This window comes from Nuphar pumila, chromosome 8 (assembly GCF_984573655.1).
Source record: "Nuphar pumila chromosome 8, dmNupPumi1.hap1.1, whole genome shotgun sequence".
Taxonomy (NCBI): Eukaryota; Viridiplantae; Streptophyta; class Magnoliopsida; order Nymphaeales; family Nymphaeaceae; genus Nuphar; species Nuphar pumila.
Window position 1 is genome coordinate 566,899 of NC_143256.1, and position 20,379 is coordinate 587,277.

The 20,379-nt window shown below is 36.3% G+C and overlaps 1 protein-coding gene across 1 annotated transcript; it reads left to right on the forward strand.

Moving 5' to 3' along the window:
- The first annotated feature begins 1,904 nt into the window (after positions 1–1,904).
- Positions 1,905–16,398, forward strand: LOC149829417 (SH3/FCH domain protein). Its single transcript, XM_090015928.1, has 4 exons — positions 1,905–2,033; positions 2,120–2,205; positions 2,398–2,488; positions 16,131–16,398. The coding sequence occupies exons 1-4, from the start codon at positions 2,005–2,007 to the stop codon at positions 16,159–16,161; spliced, it is 237 nt and encodes a 78-aa protein (XP_089872054.1). The 5' UTR covers positions 1,905–2,004; the 3' UTR covers positions 16,162–16,398.
- The last annotated feature ends 3,981 nt before the right edge of the window (positions 16,399–20,379 follow it).

The following is a 20,379-nucleotide window of genomic DNA, read 5'->3' on the forward strand; positions in this document are numbered from 1 at the left end:
TTAAAACCTCTTGCTTCTAATGTCTGTCTCCATAATTCTAACTTAGCATTAACCCCAACTCTAGACTCATCAATCAAAACAATATCATCAGCAAACAACATACACCATGACACATTTTCTTGAATTGATCTCGTAAGCTCAATCATCACTATAGCAAATAGGAAAGGGCTTGATGTAACCAAACCGTTATAGGAAAATTGGTTGTCACTCCTCTACAAGTGCGGATATTGGCTACTACTCCTTTGTATATATCTTTAATTATACTAATGTACTTGAGAGAAACACCTTTCTTCATCATTGTCCACCAGAGAACATCCCTAGGTACTCTATCGTATGCTTTCCCCAAATCAATAAAAACTATATGCAAATCTTTGTTCCTCTCTCTATATCTCTCAATAAGTTGTCTAAGAAGATGTATAGCTTTCATAGTTGATCTTCCAGACATAAAACCAAATTGATTCTTCGATATCATGACAACCTTCCTCAACCTATACTCAATCACCCTCTCCCAAAGTTTCATAGTGTGGCTGATGAGTTTTATACCATGATAGTTTGTGCAATCTTGTATATCACTCTTATTCTTATATAAAGGCACTAAAGTACTCTTCATCCACTCATTAGGCATCTTATTTGTCCGTCAAATCTTGTTAAAAAAATTTGTCAACCATTCTAAACCTTTCTCACCCAAGCATTTTCAAGCCTCGATAGGTATACCATCTGGGCCAGCTGCCTTTCTTGATATCATTTTCTTCAAAGCCTCTACAATTTCTTTCTTTTGAATCTTGCGCATGAAGTCACGATTCATCTTATAAAAAAGAATTGAGAAGTCTCCAAGATCCTGAGCATGACTTCCATTAAATAGCTTATCAAAATAATCTTTTCATCTCTCCTTAATCTCCTCATCTTGGACTAAAACCCTTTGCGTTTCATCTTTGATACATATAACCATACCGAGATCCCTCAATTTCGTAAAACTCATTGGATCCACTTTTTACAAGCGGCACACTAAAATGTGCAATGTGAGTGCACCTAGTCTACCACCCTATTAAAAAGGGATATCACCTAACGATGTCTCCCTGGACCGCACGTAGAACCTGCCCTCTAGATGCTATGAAAAAAGTTCCAATTTGTAAAATTTTGCAAAACTAGGCTGTAACTCAATCCCATAGAATATTGAGGTTGATAATTACTTAAATAAAGAGAAAAACCTTTTTTATAGGGGTATTTTAGGAAAGACGAGGACCAAAGCATGACAATTTGTTGGTATTTTCAACTTGAATGTTAGGGATACTTCAAATAGGAATAGGAGACTATTGATAAAACTAATAGTTGATTAATTTTGCTAAAATAGTAGCATCCAAGAAATCTACGTGGAAGCTACCAAATTTATAAACAAATCAAGATTAGGTCTTTCCAAATCTAGGATACTTTTGAATTGTTTTGATAGTATCAACTATGAGTTTAGGTTCTTAAAAAAAGAGTGGATATATAGAGTTAGACCTTCTATGTCATGCATTTGCAACCCCATGCTCTATGGACCACGTTTGACCTTATTCCAAACTCAATCGGACTTGGCTTGATTTTTCACAAACCAAATAAATTTTTATCTTGCTTGATTTATTGAGGTATATAAGGATTCATTTTGATGGCCTAGCGAGAAAGTGCTTTCCGACAGGGGCAGGTGCGACGCGTTTGTATGGAAGGTTGCGGGCTCCACCCCATTTTCTCACGGTATGATTCTTTCATACTTTATCTGAAAAAGTCCTGTTTCCACAGTTTTGTGGTGAAAACAATGTGCCCTAAATGCTTACGCAGGCAATCATCAAAGCAATTTCTTAAAAAGCGAGGTGCTTACTTTAAATATTTGAAAACTAAAGCCAATTGTTTATATTTTATGGCCGACCCATTTGGACCAACTAAAGCCCGTCATTTAAGGTCAAGTCCTCTACGCAACATCAGAATTCAGAAGAGGTGCTCTGGTAGTCTCTTGTTCTTTCCGTTCCCATGGCAGCCCCGTCGGATCTCTCTGTTGGGTACTCTCTCTCTCTCTCTCTCTCTCTCTCTCTTTCTTTCTTGTGTCATGATTCTTCTCTTCTTTGGTTGGTTTTCTGATGAGCAGGGAGGGTGTCGTTGTCAAGAAGCAGAGCAAGGGGCCACGTTTCAAGTTCCTTGTGCCCCTCATCTATGCACCCATCCTTCCACTCAGTATGTTTCGTCTCACCCACATCTCTTTTCCTTTTCTTTTTTCCTTTGGAGCGTTGTTTTCTATTGTCAAATCTGGAACATTTTCTTTAGAATTGAAGCTGTTATCATCGTTTTGGCGTTTCTCATTTTCATTGGTGTCAATGTTTTGTGGGTATGTATTTATTTTTATTTGTTGCTTTCTTTTGGGTGTAGTTAGGATAGGCCTGCGGAGGAACCCGGTAGTTCGGGATCGATTGTTCACGGCGGTTTTGGCTGGAGGTTTTCTTCATGGATTTTACTTGGTGTATCCTTTTCCAAATATTTTTATTTTTATTTTTATTTTTTTCTTTCTTGATCTCATCCTTCTTCCTTATGAATAGTTTATTTCACTTTTGGTGCAGATTCAGTTATCTTTACTTTAGATAATTCTTTTCCAGCTTTGATTACCTTTCCTCATTGATATACTTTGTTTCATACCATAAACAGGATGACTGTTTGTGATCATCCCATTTCTCTCATCATATATATATATATATATAACACTCTTCTTTGCATAGATCTAGCCACCAAATGGTAAATCTAACCGTATAGATGTGTTTAGCATGATTTATTTAGTATATTAATAGGTTTTATCATGTTTAATACACTATAGTATCCCATTTTTGAGATGGTGAAAATCAACGGCTCATATTCCATGAAAATAAGGATGGTTTAAAAATGGTATAAAACATCATATTTGAGTCAACTTTAACACATGAAAATAATAAATAGAATATGCTAAGTTGATCCAATGGTTATATTTTGCTTTTGGAGCTTAGATCTATGTACCACCGTAGAAGCACCCTATATATATAGGATTTCAAATAAATATGATAAAGAGGAAAAAAACAGAGTTACTGGAAGCTTCATAGATAGGTGGGAAGCATGCTTCTCATAAACTCGTTTCAAAAGTGCAAAACTCCTCACTTCTAAAACTTGATGGGAATCTCGATTCTCTCATGCTTTTCCTATGCTTTCCACATGTTTCTTCCCTGCTTTTCTGCATATTTTCTATTCACTTCTCTCATTCTTCTTTTCACATTTTCCATGTGCTTTCTTTCACGCTTCCCACTCACTTTCCATATACTTTCTCTAAATTCATAACTATCTTTTTTAGATTTTGAGAAGAATTTAATTCTTAGACTACAAACATCATGAAATTTAAGAAGGCATTTTTATTTTAGCTTTTATTCCTTTCCTATTCAATTAGTATTTCATTTTCCATTTGATCCTATATTACTTTCTTTTTTATTCCTATTGCGCTTTTAAATTGATTCCTCGCTTCCTGCTTCTTATGAATTTTAAAATACCTTGCTTCTCGCTTCTGCTTCTCGTTTTATTTCCCACTTCCGCTTCGTAATCTGGTAACCTTGGAGAAAACCAAGATTTAACGTGTTTTGGATCTAATGATCCTACGTCCACAACAAGCCTCTCTCATTCTCATAATCAATGGAGAGAGGTTTCCTCCATTATATAAATAACATGATTATCAGACACATTCTCCTTGAGGAGATATTCTTGATGCAATAGGAAATCTAGAATGTAGGAGGAAATCATTACATGTCTTTCCTTGAGATTGTGTGCAAACTCTTTAACTATCCTTCAACCTCTTATTTGCTTTATCTTTCACTAAAGGAGTAAATTGGCTTATAGTAGTAATAGAACTTGTTTTCATTCTTTCTAATCAGCCTTTCTTTTCTTCCTTGTCTTGAGTTACTTGCCTTCTACACAATTTACCATTTTTACCTTGAACTATCAGACTTGTATCCGAATCCATAATATCTTTGACAACCCCCCTCAAATTCAATGGGCCCATGAGAACGTTGAGTTTGGTACATAATTGATTGAATCTTTGAGATTCTAGGGGTTTGGGTCAATACATATGCGATTTGATCTTTTCACGAAATATATTGAACCCATAACTCCTTAGTAGCTATGTCACATAGGTGCGGGTGTGGCGATGCGGCACTTTAAAAAAACTTAGGTGCGGGGGTGCGGGAGGGTATATATATATAGTAGAGCGTAAGTGCTTAATGATACATGCTTAATAGGTTTTTCTACTTTTTCGGTATTTTTTTCATAGTTTTGACCCCATAAATGTGTTGGGCATGGTCGATTTACGAGGAATCCATACTTGGATAATGTATTTTTGATGTAAAAAATGATATATAGAGCCTAAAAAAGTTACAAAGATTTTGGACTGTTGATTTTTCAAACCTTATAAAAACCCACCCATGTGTCAGAATCAAACACTTCAAGAGCTGATCCCTATAAAATCAAATTCATACATCACATCTGTACGGTCAGAATTTAAAAGTGAAATGAAAAAAACCCTGAAAAACCCATTAAGCACCTACACACTACTCTCTCTATATATAGAGGTAAAAAGAGAGAGATAGAAAGAGAGTTTGGGTCTAGATCAAATATGGATCTAGATTCAAACCCATAGCCCTCTTTTCTCTCTTATTAACTCCACCCCATCACCTCTCTCTCTCTTCGTAACCCCCACCTCCACATCCATCTCTCTTTGTAACCCCACCTCACTGCCTCTCACTCCCTCTCTTCGTAACCCTCATCCCCACCCCCTCTCTCTCTCTCAGTAACCTCACCCCACCACCTCTCTCTCTCTCTCTCTCTCCTTCTCTTCGTAACCCCCATCGCCACGTCTCTCTCTCTCCATAACCCTCACCCACCGCCCCTCTCTTCCTCTCTTCGTAACCCTCACCCCACCACCGTCTCTCTCTCTTTGCGAGTAGTAGTAGTAATAATAATAATAATAATAATAATAATAATAATAATAATAATAATAATAATAAAAGGTACCTCTCTCTCTTCGTTCCTCTTTTTCTTACTTCTCTCTCTTCTTCTCCTCCTGCCTTTCACCGACATAAAAAAGAAAAAAAAATGGGTTGAATTTTTTTTTAATTTTGAACAAAAATGACCTTGGGTGCGGGTTGACTGCACCTAGGGGTTTTTGACCGCACATGGTGCGGCGCCCGCATCACGTCGCATCGACGCAGGTGCGGCAGCCAATTAACCGAGTCCCTGTCACATAGCTTAGAAGTCTTATACCTAATGAAATGAATATCTATTTCAATATGCTTGAAAATGCTCTGTGTTTGTCTATAAGAATATCATTGTGAGATTTGAATTGATTAATCTAGATCCAAAAATGCACACTCTTCAAGACATTGAATCTTAGGTGTAGCCTGACTCTACCATATATAACCTGTAGAGGACATTCTAGAGGGTCATGCCAATCCTAAGCTCTTTAACACATTGGCCCTTTATCCCTTTCGGGACTCAACTTCCAATTCTCAATCTCTCCCTCTCTCGTGCATTTTGTGTAGGTTTCATATATCCTCTTGTAGATTTCCTATCCATCTCTGCATCCAGCCCAGTCAACGTCATAGTAGGCATAAATAGGTTGATTTTCACTTGGCCTGATAACTAACCCATGATCCAAAGTCCCTTTTAATTATATCAAGATCCGTTTAACAACTATCCAATGATCTTCACAAGGAGAATGCATATACTGACATACTTTATTGACTGCGAATGCAATATCAGGTCTTGTCATGGTAACATATTGGAGTGCTCCAACCACACTCCGATCAAGGTTGCCAAACTAGGAAGCGAAAGTGGGAAACAATACGAGAAGTGGAAGCGAGACATTTTAAAATTTATAGAAAGCGGGAAGCGAAGTACCATTTTGAAAGCGAATTAGGAATAAAAAATGAAGCAATATGGTAACTGAATAGGAATTGAACAAGAAGCAAGTAAAACTAAAATAAAATTGATTATTCTTATATTTCATAATTTTTCAGTAAAAGAGTTAAATTTGTGTTAAAATCTAACAATGATGGTTACCAATTTAGAGAAAGTACATGGGAAGTTAGTGGAAGAATGAGAGAAAATACACGAAAAACATGAAAGGAAATATGAAAAAAACATATAGGAAGCATAGAAGAAGCGTGGGAAAATCAAGATTCCCATGAAGTTTCACAAGTGAGGAATATTGCGCTTTTAAAGTGAGTTTCTGGGAAGCGCACTTCCCACCTACCTAAGAAGCTTTCGGTAACTCTGACTCTGATACAAGGTTGGATCTCTAAATTTAGGCCCAACATTGGCAGATAGAGGAGGTGAAATGACCATAGGTGTGGATGTAGCTCTAGCCCCAGTCATGGAGGTACACATGAGACTGTCTATGATATATTTCCTTTGATCCAACACTAGACCCTGACTTGCAAACTTAGCTTTGATGCCTAAGAAAAAGTGGAGAGGATCCAAATCCTTAAGAGCAAACTCAACACCCAACTTTCGATAAGCTCTTGAACATAGACTGCTAAATTACCATTTATGATAATATTGTCAACATAAATTAAAGCAAAGACTACATGTTGACTATTTCTGAGAATGAAAAAGGAAGTATCGATTTTGGCCCCTCTTAATCCCAAAGTATGCAAAAAGCAACTCAATCTAGAAAATGAAGCTTGTGGGGCCTTCTTTAGCCCATATAGAACCTTCTTTAATTTATACACATATTGTGAAAATTGAGGATTTTGAAAGCTTGGGAGTTGATCCATGTAGACTTCTTCATATAGGTTTCCCATGAAGGAAAGCATTGTGGACATCGAGCTGTCGAATGCCTCAACCATTACTGAGGGCAAAGGACAAGACAAGTCTTATACTTGTGGGTTTGATGACTGGACTAAAGGTTTCAAAATAGTATAACCCTTCTTGCTGGCTGTATCCTTGCAACTAAGCAGGCTTTATACTCCTCTAAGGACCCATAAGGTCTTTGTTTTATTTTAAATATGCATTTGCACCCAATCGTGTGTCTGGTTTGATGAGGAGGGACAATCTCCCAAGTTTGATTTTTCATGAGGGCCTCATACTCAATTTGCATAGCAGCACGCCATTTATCATCTTTAATAGCCTCTTTAAATGTCACATTTTCATTATCTTCAAGTAATGTGACTAGTATAGCTTCAGGTATGGGGTGTTTAGTAGCTTGAAAAAATTTAGGCTTCCAAGTCCCATCTTGTAGACATTCATATGATGGGTACAAACAGGTTGATCAGGAGGATTCTCTCGACTTTGATGTAACCCAACACTAGATGAACTACCAGCTGTACTATTAGTAGGATTCAACTCCTGCTGATCTGAACCAGAGTCAATGGGTGAGCCAATTTCGATGTGATCATGACTAGGCTGATCTGAATAGGGTTCACTTGATTATGTCTCAACTATATTGTTCCCCACTCACTTTTCTACGATTATCTTGAAAATGGGAATTGGGGACGAGGCAACTGAAGGATTTTGAACACTTTGGTCAGATTTGAAAATTTGCACATTTTCAAAAGGGAATTTATCGTCATAAAAAACTACATACCTAATAAATAATCTCCCGATATTCATATTCATATATTCTCGAAGACAAGGAAAACACAAACATCCAAAAACATTTAAAAATATATTATCTGAACCTTTAAAAATCTATTATCCGGCTGCACTTTAAATAAGACTTCTTAAGGTTACTTTCCCTTGGGAGTATTGGTCGGAGTGTGATTTACCAAGTAAACAGCAGAATTGAAGACATGCAACCAATATTTAGTAGGCATACGACCATGGGTCATCATTGTCAATCCGGTGTCAACAATATGATACACCTATAGAAGCCAACTGCAAATTAAAGCACTGATAAGGTGAACTCCTTAATGACCCTACTAATATAGGCAGTTGGTAGGGAGCTTCATTTATTTGACCATCTCCAGGCCAAACATTACCTTTATTGTGCATATAGTGAGCCAGTTCATGAGTTCTCCTAGAACTCACTTGGCTGCTGCATTAAGGATCATTAGACATGTTAAGGGCACCATGCATTATTCCTTATTCTTTTCTGCTTCATTTGCATTACAGACGAGAGTTGTGTCACAACGACACGACTAAAGAGATCGTGTACCCGCATCAACACACATCAACAGGCAGGTACCGGGCGCAGTGCAGGTACGCTGCGGGTCGGGTCCCGCACTGCATCGGGTTGAGCTTTTTCTTAAAACCCCACTGACACAACCCCTCCCTCTCTCTTTGCTCTTCCGAAACCCCGAAACGCTCAACACTCTCTTCTCTCTCTCTCTCTCGGTCTTGATCTCGCTCTTTCCTCTTTTCCCTCCCTCTCTCTTGCTCATCTTTCTCCCCTCTTTCGACTTCCCTCCTCTCTCTCTCCTTGGTCTCGTTCTCGCATTCTCTCTTTCTCTCTCGTCTTCCCCATCTCTCTCTAGTTTTAGAGAGAGAGGAGAAAGAGAGGGAAGAAGAAGAAACGAGCGAGGAGATAAGAGAGAGAGAGGAGGAGGAGGACAAGACAATAGAGACGACTAGGTCACCTAGTCAGTGACTATTGTGCTTTTGTGAAAGGCTGAAAGCATATTTTGTTGGTTATACTGAATGTGTTATGAATAATTATATATATATATATATTCTGCTTATGTATTATGTATATTAATATATTTTGTGAAATCATGTGTAATTTTATACAAAACATCTTATTACTAAAATAATTAAACATGTTTTACATATATTTTTTATACATTTTTATTTTTTAATTGGGGTACCGACTAGTCCCGCCTAGTCCTCGACTAGTCTTTTTAATGGTCTAGTGACTTGGCACCTTCTAGCAATTTTGACTACATAGCTCTTTTCACAAGTTTTTGTGATACCTTCTCTATCTGTATATAGTTTATTCTTGAAGGGTATTCTTGTAACATAGCTTTAGAGGTTATAGTCAACCATTTTTGTCTTTAGTGTAACCAAAGGGGTCGACCCCCATATATGTCGTATTCTCATTCTTTCTAAGGTAATGAAGTTCTATTGAAGTGCCTCTAATCTTTTGTTCTTCTCTTTGTGTGCCCTAATCTCTTGGATTTGTATGTTTGGGTCTCATATGACATCCTATAGACATTGTTAGACGCCAGAATATTCCAAATCTGAATTCCTGGTGCTAGCAGGAACACGTAAAAAAAAGAATTCTAAATATTCTTGATGGAAAATGTGGCCTACAAAGAAGTATATTTTTTATCTTTCATTATCTTAGTTATCTTAATTCTTAAACTTTTATTTATGTGCCTGTTCTCATTGGATATCTGTTGGAGGTTTTAATTACCTACTTGGAAGATCTTTATCACGGATGTCTTGACGGTTGTGTTAATATATATATAATCTACTTTATATTAGTTTGCCCAATAGGGATTGAAATCTACTACATTAAAAAGCTCCTTAAATGAAAAAATGAAATGACTGGTTTGAGTTTTTTAAGATACTTTCTAGGGATTGAGGTTGCTTATTCCCCTAGAGTTATCGGAAGCTTCTTAGGTAGGTGGGAAGCATGCTTCCTAGAAACTCGTTTCGGAAGCACGATACTCCTCACTTCTGAAACTTCACAGGAATCTCGATTCTTCCATGCTTCCTACATGCTTGTTCCATGCTTCCCTATAAACTTCCTATATGCTTCTCTCACGTTTCTTTTCATGTGCTCCCTCTCACGCTTCCACTCACTTCTCATGTGCTTTCTCTAAATTAGTAATAATTATTGTTAGATTTTAACAAAAAAAATTAATTCTTACACTAAAAAATCATGAAATATAAGAATAATAATTTTTATTTTAGTTTCTATTTGCTTCTTGTTTGATTTCTATTAAGTTTCCATTATTGCTTCCTTGTGTATTCCTGTTTTTCGCTTCTCGCTTCCTATAAATTTTAAAAAGTCTTGTTTCTCGCTTTCGCTTTCCGTATTGTTTCTTGCTTCCGATTCCTAGTCTAGCAACCTTAGTATTTATTGTCCCAGTCTAAGTTTGCTTCTGAAATTATTTTCAGGTTTGAAATTACAGATGATAAGAGAGTAGACACTCCTGAGGTTACAAATGTCAAGATGAGAATTGATGATATAGAACACCTGAAAAAGCCAACACCTTATCGAGAGTTGATCAAAGCACTCTTACCTATCAATCACTAGACCTTACATAACACATGTTCGCACAATTAGTCAATTTTAGCATGCTCCTACATTTGTTCACATGGGAGCAGTCTTACAAATACATTAAAACTTTTGTTCTAGAAGCATTTTTCTATTTTCTTCGTCTACATTAGATTTAATTGCTTATACTGATACAGACTGGGGAGGTGATCCTAATAATAGACACTCAACGATGGATTTTTGTGTTTTTATTGGTAAATCTTTGATCTTGTGGAGACTGACATAGGTGGTCTGGTTAAGAAGATTGTTGACTCACATGGGGATTTGTGTAAAAGGATCTTCCAAGATATGTTGTGACAACAAGAATGCTATTTACATCGACGGAGAGAACAAAGTATATTGAAATTGATTGTCATTATGTTCAAGAGGAGTATCCTCAAGGCAATATTGATTTGCCCTACTTCACATCAGAGTATCAAGTGACAGACTTCTTTACCATACTTCTCTCAGCTCTTAGGTTCCACTTTTTAGCAAACTTTTGGTCATTATTTCAGAAGTTTGAGGAGTGTTAAAATGTATATATATATATATATATATATATATATATATATATATATATATATATATATATATATATATATATATATAACTCCGCCTGTGTATAACTGTTTAGTTATACACTGTCGGTCCCAAGCCCGGATAAAGGAGGAGGGTTGCGGTAGGCCTGTGACAGCCAACATAAAAACTTAGTCACACCCTATGAATATGAACCAATATGAGAATTTCGTTGGGGCGTTCCCTACTGAGCGACACACTGTACTCTATAGGCTCGGAGGCAGTGATAAATGGGCAAGGGTTGCTAGGTCGTCGCCCAAAAGCGAGGCGTCACATCAGCGCCCGAGTGTGGTGTCAAATAGGCAAGAGTTCCCTCACTTTGTTGGATGGGTGTGGTAAAGAAGATAGTTCATGACCATAAAATTAGGTTAGCCACTTGGAACATAGGGTCTTTAACTGGTAAGTTGGTAGAGTTAGTAGATGTTATGTGTAGGAGAAAGATTGATATTTTATGTCTACAAGAGACCAAATGGGTAGGTGAGAAAGCAAAAGTGATAGAACCTTGCGGATATAAGATTTGGTATACAGGAATCAATAGGAATAGGAATGGAGTAGGGATTGTTATTAGTTGTGAGTTTATAGATAATGTAGTTGAGGTCCGTAGGAAGGGTGATAGGATTTTACTTATTAAATTAGTATTAGGTACAAATATTATTAATATTATTAGTGTTTATGCACCTCAAGTGGGTTTAGATGATTCCATTAAGCGTCAATTTTGGGAAGATTTAGATGGAGTAGTATAAGGGATATCTTATGGAGAAAAACTTTTCATCGACGGTGACCTTAATGGACATGTAGACATTAGTAGGGATGAATTTGAGAGTATCCATGGAGGCTATGGTATAGGAGAAAGAAACGAAAGTGGAGAAAGGATTTTAGATTTTGGTTTGTCCTATGATATGATCTTAGCAAACACTTGGTTTAGGAAGAGGGAGTCTCACCTAGTAACATTTAAAAGTGGGGTTAATACGAGTCAGATAGATTTTTTCCTACTTAGAAAGAGAGATAGGGGTTGTTGCATCGATTGTAAGGTTATACCGGGAGAAAGTGTAGCTACACAATATAGAGTCTTAATTTTAGATCTTACAATTAGAAAATGCTGCAAAAGGGATAGACATAGGATAAATCCTAGAATTAAGTGGTGGGCACTGAAATGAGCTAAACAAGGAATGTTTGTAGAGTAGGTAGTTAAGGAAGCTGATTGGTGTCTCGAGGAGGATTCAGAATCAATGTGGAATAAGATAGCGGGTGGCATGAGAAAGGTGACTAAGGAGGTATTGGGTGACTCTAAAGGTGGTGCACCGCTAGGTAAGGATACATCATGGTGGAACGAGGATGTCAAATTAGTTATTAAGGTTAAAAGAGAGTGTTATAGAAATCTAAGAGTCGTGATAATTAGAATTTAGAGAAGTATATGATAGCAAAGAAGAAAGCTAAAAAAAGTAGTTCGAAACGTAAGGGATAAAGTATATAAGGAGGTTTATGATAAGTTGGATACCAAAGAGGGCGAGAAGGATATTTATAGGCTTGCAAAGATGAGAGATAGGAAATCGAGGGATCTGAGTATGGTTAGATGTATCAAAGATGAAACACAAAGGATTTTAGTCAAAGATGAGGAGATTAAGGAGAGATGGAAAGATTATTTTGATAAGCTATTTAATGGAAGTCATGCTCAGGATCTTGGAGACTTCTCCATTCCTTTTCATCAGATGAATCGTGACTTCATGTGCAAGATTCAAAAGAAAGAAATTGCAGAGGCTTTGAAGAAAATGAAATCAAGAAGGGCAGTTGGCCCAGATGGTATACCTATCGAGGCTTGAAAATGCTTGGGTGAGAAAGGTTTAAAATGGTTGACAAATCTTTTTAACAAGATTTGGCGGACAAATAAGATGCCTAATGAGTGGAGGAAGAGTACTTTGATGCCTCTATATAAGAATAAGGGTGATATACAAGATTGCACAAACTATCGTGGTATAAAACTCATGAGTCATACTATAAAACTTTGGGAGAGGGTGATTGAGTATAGGTTGAGGAAGGTTGTCATGATATCGGAGAATCAATTTAGTTTTATGCTTGGAAGATCAACTATGGAAGCTATACATCTTCTTAGACAACTTATTGAGAGATATAAAGAGAGAAACAAAGATTTGCATATGGTTTTTATTGATTTGAAGAAGGCATACGATAGAGTACTTAGGGATGTTCTCTTGTGGACAATGATAAAGAAAGACGTTTCTCTCAAGTACATTAGTATAATTAAAGATATGGACGAAGGAGTAGTAACCAATGTCCGCACTTGTGGAGGGGTGACAACCAATTTTCCTATAACGGTTGGGTTACATCAAGGATTTGCATTAAGCCCTTTCCTATTTGCTATAGTGATGGATGAGCTTACGAGATCAATTCAAGAAAATGTGTCTTGGTGTATGTTGTTTGTTGATGATATTGTTTTGATTGATGAGTCTAGAGCTGGGGTTAATGCTAAGTTAGAATTATGGAGACAAACATTGGAAGCAATAGGTTTTAAGTTGAGTAAGAGTAAGACAAAATATATGGAATGTCGGTTTAGTAAGCAACGAAGTAGTGATGGGAGTGTAGTGAAGCTTGGTGAGCAAGAAATACCGGTGGATTATTGTTTCAAATATTTGGGATCTATCATTTAAAAGTATAGAGAAATTGATAGAGATGTAAATCATAGGATAAAGGTTGGGTGGATGAAATGGAAAAGTGCAACTGGAGTGTTGTGCAATCGTAGAATGCCAATGCGGTTGAAGGGAAAGTTTTATAAGACGACAATTAGGCCCACTTTATTATATGGTACAGAATGTTGGGCTGCCAAGAGACATCATATTCAAAAAATGAGTGTAGCTGAGATGCGTATGCTTAGATGGATGTGTGGAAATACAATAAAAGATAAGATTCGAAACGAGGAGATACGTAAGAAGGTAGGCGTTGCATCCATTGAAAATAAGATGAGAGAGAATCGTTTACGGTGGTTTGGACATATTCGGCGAAGGTCTAATGATGCTCCAGTTAGAAGGATGGAGAAATAAGAAAATATATTAGTTGAAAGAGGTCGAGGTAGGCCTAAGAAGACTTGGATGGAGATGATAGGAAAGGATATGAATGCTTTGAACCTCACCGAGGACATGGCATTGGATAGAGATGATTGGAGGAGAAGGATTCATGTGAAAGACCCATAATGATTTTCTTTTTTGGTTCATATCGCTGACCCCAATTGTTTTGGGATAAAGGCGTAGTTGTTGTTGTATATATATATAGGAAAATGAAAACCTACAAAATGAGCAACGTGCTAAATGAAACATGATATTGGATTTTTGATGTTTTTTTGAAATTCCAACCCGATAAATGTGTTCAACATGATTGATTTACTGAAATTGACACTTGGATCATGCATTTTGAATAAAAAAATGGTATTTGGAGCCTAAAAATTTTATGAAAATTGTAAACCATTGATTTTTGAAACCTTATAAAGACCTATCCATGCACCAAAATTAAATGCTCCAAGAAGTGATTCCTATAAAAATAAGCATATAGATCACATCTTTACCGTCAGAATTAAAAAAAAAACACCAAAAATTCAATAGCATGTTTCATTTAGCATCGTGCTCATTTTGTAGGTTTTCATTTTCTTATATATACATATTCAAATATATATATAAATATATATATATATATATATGTATGTATATAATAGCATTTTTTTATTATATTTTTTCTTCTCTTTTTTATTTTAGTCAACTAAGAGTTGACTAGCCAGCTAGAAATCTAGCATCTCCCTCCTTGTGTGTATAAATAAGGAATCTTATCCCCTTTGTAAGCATGCTTCTTGTATACCTTTGTGAAGATGAATAAATATATTTTTTTATATTTTGTGAGCTCTCTTGGTTTGTGCACTTAGTGGCCTTTGTGAGCGTGCAGTTAGTAGCTGTTTGTGTGTATCCATTTGGATACTTTGGTGGACATTTGCTCTCATTTGGTGACTCTTCTCACTTTACAACTATAATGCTATACTTGTAATAACGTAGTGTAAACTGTATTATTTGGAACTGCCCTGATTAGGGTTTAATGTATTAGTATAAATCTTAGTCACAGATATAGGCCAAAATCTGAAAACATCATGACAATATCACTGTAAATTTATAAAACAATATTAAGGCAAAAATCTCGTGATATGTTGAAAATATAAGAAATTTATATGTCGCAATACTATCACAATATTATCAGTTACTTTTACCTTTTTAATACTTCTTTTCTATATCTTAAATATGTTTTCCTTCTTTCTTTTATATTTGTTTACTTGTTTTTTTTATGATGTGTACTTTATTATTTAAACATGTTTTTTCTTACTTATTTCTGCTATTATTATATTTAATTTTTTAAGTGCTGAGTTTTACCCGAGATTTATCAAAAAACCATATTATTGCGAGAAATGACCTTGCCAAGATATAGCCGAGACTGATATTTGTGAGTGATATAAATTTCTGTGTGTCATCCTTAAATAGTGCTGTCATTAGGGGCCAACTGCTGGAATCATCATCATCATCATCATCACCCTTGCCATATAACTAAAACTTGTTAGGAAATACACGCAATAGGAATTCTTCTTATCATGTGTGGCCTGTTGGTATGTGCAGAGATTTAGATGCGATTGTGGTTCTGAGTTTACTTCCAATTTAATTACATCCAGAAATGTTTTTTCAGGAAGTATCTTGGTTGGAAAACACTGGAGGACCTGGTTATTTAGTCTCCCGAGTTTATAAAGCCTCTGTTAATATTAGTTTGTAAATAATGTGGTCTACTTCATCATACAAACAAATTATGTGATTAACTATCTACTTTGTCTTATGAATAGATTATGTGATTGTTTGTACGAGTCTGGTCACCTTTCTCTAATTCGAAATGATGAAATGAAAATACAATCACATTATATTAGCATCAATGCAAATGACTGACAGAATGTAATCTACAACCACCTTTACTACACTTACACAAACGTGTAAGTCTTGAGTTATACATGGGTGGATTCCATTGTGCACCAGCTGTTGTGGGCAACTGTTGATCTGGTGTTCTGGGAAATGGTCTCATCTTCATGTGTGGCTCACCCATCCAGATGGTATAGGCAAATTTGTGAATAACATACATGATTATTCAACACTTTCCTTTGACTAATGAGGCGAGTATGTGTTTGTTTATTTGGTTAGTGTTGGAAGTTTTCAACTTTCAGTAATATGTTTTTCTCTTATGAGGTTATTCTGCATTATGTGTTTCTTCTTTTCTTCCTTGACTTGACTTTCAGAACGGATCTGTATGATGTGGAGAGCAAATAATATCTATTTCAAGAATATTGTTCCAGAGTCTGGACAAGTCAGGCTCATTCCCTTGATGGATGTGATGATGTTCTAAATCATAGCGGCATAGCCTTCATTTGATACGATTTTTTTATGCTCAATTTATATTTCATAGAAAGACAGCATGCTCTGAGCAAGGTCATTGGGCCGTCATCTTCTAATAAGTTAAACATTAATTTGTTGTAATTTTGTGAATTTCGTTACTGCTCTCTGACATAGGGAACTTTTTTGATCTCTTAAGGTAAATAGGCCGGAACGAGAAAATACATTTGAATACAGGACCCTTTTGTGAATTTCGTCACTGCTCTCTGACATAGGGAACTTCTTTGATCTCTCAAGGTAAATAGGCTGGAACGAGAAAATACATTTGAATACAGGATCCTTTTGTGGCTTTCTGTAACTCATGGTTCTGAAAGGGTTGGACTTTAACTTTTCTTCCTGGAGGGGTTGATCAACATCTATGTCAAAAGCATGAGGAACTGATGTTTTGCTGGATAGAGAGTGAAGGGAGAAATTTTATGGTTTGTGTAGCTCAGTGGGATTTTTTTATTGGACATTTTTGACTTATAATAGATTGCTTGGTGCATTGATATTGATGGATGCTGCTGAACGGATGGTTGTAGAACAAACAGTTCTAAGGGTATGGGATGCTAATGAAAGTCGGATTTATCGGGGTTAAGGAGACAACTCAGTTGATCAAAGGATGAAATACAGTATGAATGATCCCACTTCACCTTGATTGTATGAGGTGCCACCAAAACACACCATTAGCTCAATCTGCATCATCCACAGCAAATCTGCTTGGTGATTTAGTATTTCTGTGAAAGCTATACAAGAAATTGTTTTGGCATTTATGGCCTCTTGGGATGCATCTAAATTATCTAATGTGGAGAGGTTAATTGGGAGCTGATGAGTCTCCTTCTGTGTTAAACAAACGAACTAGGGACACTGGGCACCATAGTCGGAGCTGGGGGGGGGGCAGGACTGGGCTGTCCCGGCCCAGTTAATTTTTTTTTAAAAAAAAAAACCAGTCCTAACCCAGCCCTGATGAGGAGAGAAAAAATGTCACCGGTAAAAGCAACATTACTGGGGCTATGACTTATGCAAAATAAGAAAAGTGCAAATAATAAAAGATTATAGTAAAAACATTAAAGAATATACACATTAAGAATATAAACATGAATAACAATAAAATCTATAACAATACTGTCCACAAATAGACATATATATTCAGAGGATGACCTAGTTATCCAGTTGCAGGAACTCTTAGAATCACAAAAAAGAAATACCCTTGTGGTGGCACTGCAGTTGCAGAAATACCTAGTTATTCAGTTGTTCTGTCAATGCAGAAAGACATTGATGAGAAGAACAAGGAGATCGAGTATGAAAGAGATCTTAAGGACCAAATTGTGTTAAATGTTGAAGCTAATGGAAACATAAATTATCTACAAAGAAAAAACAAATTATCAAACTGGAGATGCAAGTCAGACTTGCTTAACAATCATTCTGTGCAAAATTTGTTTCAATCAAACAACAATAATTTTGAACTATTATAAGAATTTGGTACAATCAAGCAACTATAATTCTGACTACAAAAGGATCTACACTTGTGATGGCACAATCATATGAGGTGTCAATGGTTGTGATTTCTCTGATGTTAATTAAGTATTCCCTATGAAATCTAGATAGTTTGCTGCAAATCTAGATACAATACCCACTATGCTTGTCTATTTTAGAGTACATTTTCTGTGTGCGTATGTGTGTGCAATGATCTTGTAAGGGTTTATCTCTTTATGCTTTGCAATCATGCTAGAATAGTTTACAATTTTGCAGAAGCCACATCTCTGCCAATCTTTTCAGCTTTTATTCTTCTGCACTTGTGGAGGGGTGACAACCAATTTTCCTATAACGGTTGGGTTACATCAAGGATCTGCATTAAGCCCTTTCCTATTTTCTATAGTGATGAATGAGCTTACGCGATCAATTCAAGAAAATGTGTCATGGTGTATGTTGTTTGTTGATGATATTGTTTTGATTGATGAGTCTAGAGCTGGGGTTAATGCTAAGTTAGAATTATGGAGACAAACATTAGAAGCAATAGGTTTTAAGTTGAGTAAGAGTAAGACAAAATATATGGAATGTCGGTTTAGTAAGCAACGAAGTAGTGATGGGAGTGTAGTGAAGCTTGGTGAGCAAGAAATACCGGTGGATTACTGTTTCAAATATTTGGGATCTATCATTCAAAAGTATGGAGAAATTGATAGAGATGTAAATCATAGGATAAAGGTTGGGTGGATGAAATGAAAAACTGCAACTGGAGTGTTGTGCAATTGTAGAATGCCAATGCGGTTGAAGGAAAAGTTTTATAGGACGACAATTAGGCCCGCTTTACTATATGGTACAAAATGTTGGGCTGCCAAGAGACATCATATTCAAAAAATGAGTGTAGCTGAGATGCGTATGCTTAGATGGATGTGTGGAAATACAATAAAAGATAAGATTCGAAACGAGGAGATACGTAAGAAGGTAGGCGTTGCATCCATTGAAAATAAGATGAGAGAGAATCATTTACGGTGGTTTGGACATATTCGGCGAAGGTCTAATGATGCTCCAGTTAGAAGGATGGAGAAATGAGAAAATATATTAGTTGAAAGAGGTCGAGGTAGGCCTAAGAAGACTTGGATGGAGATGATAGGAAAGGATATGAATGCTTTGAACCTCACCGAGGACATGGCATTGGATAGAAATGATTGGAGGAGAAGGATTCATGTGGAAGACCCATAATGATTTTCTGTTTTGGTTCACATCGCCGACCCCAATTGTTTTGGGATGAAGGCGTAGTAGTTGTTGTTGTTGTTGTATTCTTCTGCAAGATGGTCCTTAGGTTAAAAAAAGTTTAATTATACAGAAATGATCTTCTATGAAAAACTGAGCGAAAGAAAAAGGAAATGAGAAAAGCAAGAATTCCCAGCAACTATGAAACATTAATAACAAATAAAATTCAGCAACTATGAAACATAAATCAATAACCAAGAGTTTTCTCTCCTCATCTATGTCACATGGGTGCGGCACTTTTGTATTTTGATTTATTTTGTCATAAATAAAATTTATGCATTGTTATGAACTTCAAATTATCGCATTAGTGTTATATATTGCCATTAGATATTGTTTAAGAACTTTCTGTTGAGGTTGAGAAAGACTGCAACAGATAGTTTGATTTGTCCATATGAAATAGATTTTTATTAATAATTGTAGCCATTTTTTATTTTATCTCAAAAAACAATTTTCGGGGGCGCTACCCCCAAACCCCCGACTATCACACCAAATTTTCTTTTTTGCTATGCCCCTGTTTGCCCCCACCTCACATGAATCCTAGCTACGCCCCTGCTGGGTGCCAAACAGGGCAGGGAAGGGATGGTCCACCTTAGCTTGCTAGTATTGACTGAAGGGAGGCTGCATTCCCCATTTTGTTTGTTTAAACATGGCATGCAGTGGCCTGCTGGTCTTGTGCAATTTCGTTGTGACTCAACTTGTAATGTCCTGCTTATGGGCTCTATGCCACATGGACATGCCATTTAGGGTGCGTCTTCAGGACACGGCACATCAAGTGGACGGGCCCTTTGATACTTTATGACATGCACATGTACCAACCGATCAGCTTGTAACTCGGCTTGCTTCAGCTCGTCATGAACTCATTCGTGATTGCTCCATATAGCCGGCAAGCCGAGTCATGAGCTGCTTGTTTAGCTTAAACGAGTTGAGCCCAAACATAGGGTGTTCAGCTTGGCTTGGCCCAGTCTTATAGATAAAACAGTTTATATATATATATATATATATATATATATATATATATATATATATATATATATATATATATATATATATATATAAAGAATGCAAGAAATATATGCAGAAAGAAGGATGCAAGAAAAAATATAAACATAAAATGTACGACCTGCAAATCTTTTAGATTTATAAAAATTATATTGTTGAATAAGAAGCCTTATTGTTTGTTTCAGTAGAAATTGACATACGTTATCATTTTAGAATTATTATGATACAGTTAACCTTTGAAATTAACTGGTAAAGTGTTTTCGCATGCTGATTGAATATTCAGTTAATTTTTGAGTTTTAACTAGTTGGTTAATTGATTGAAAATAATTAATCTTTGCATAAGATCTTAGATTTCCTAAGCTA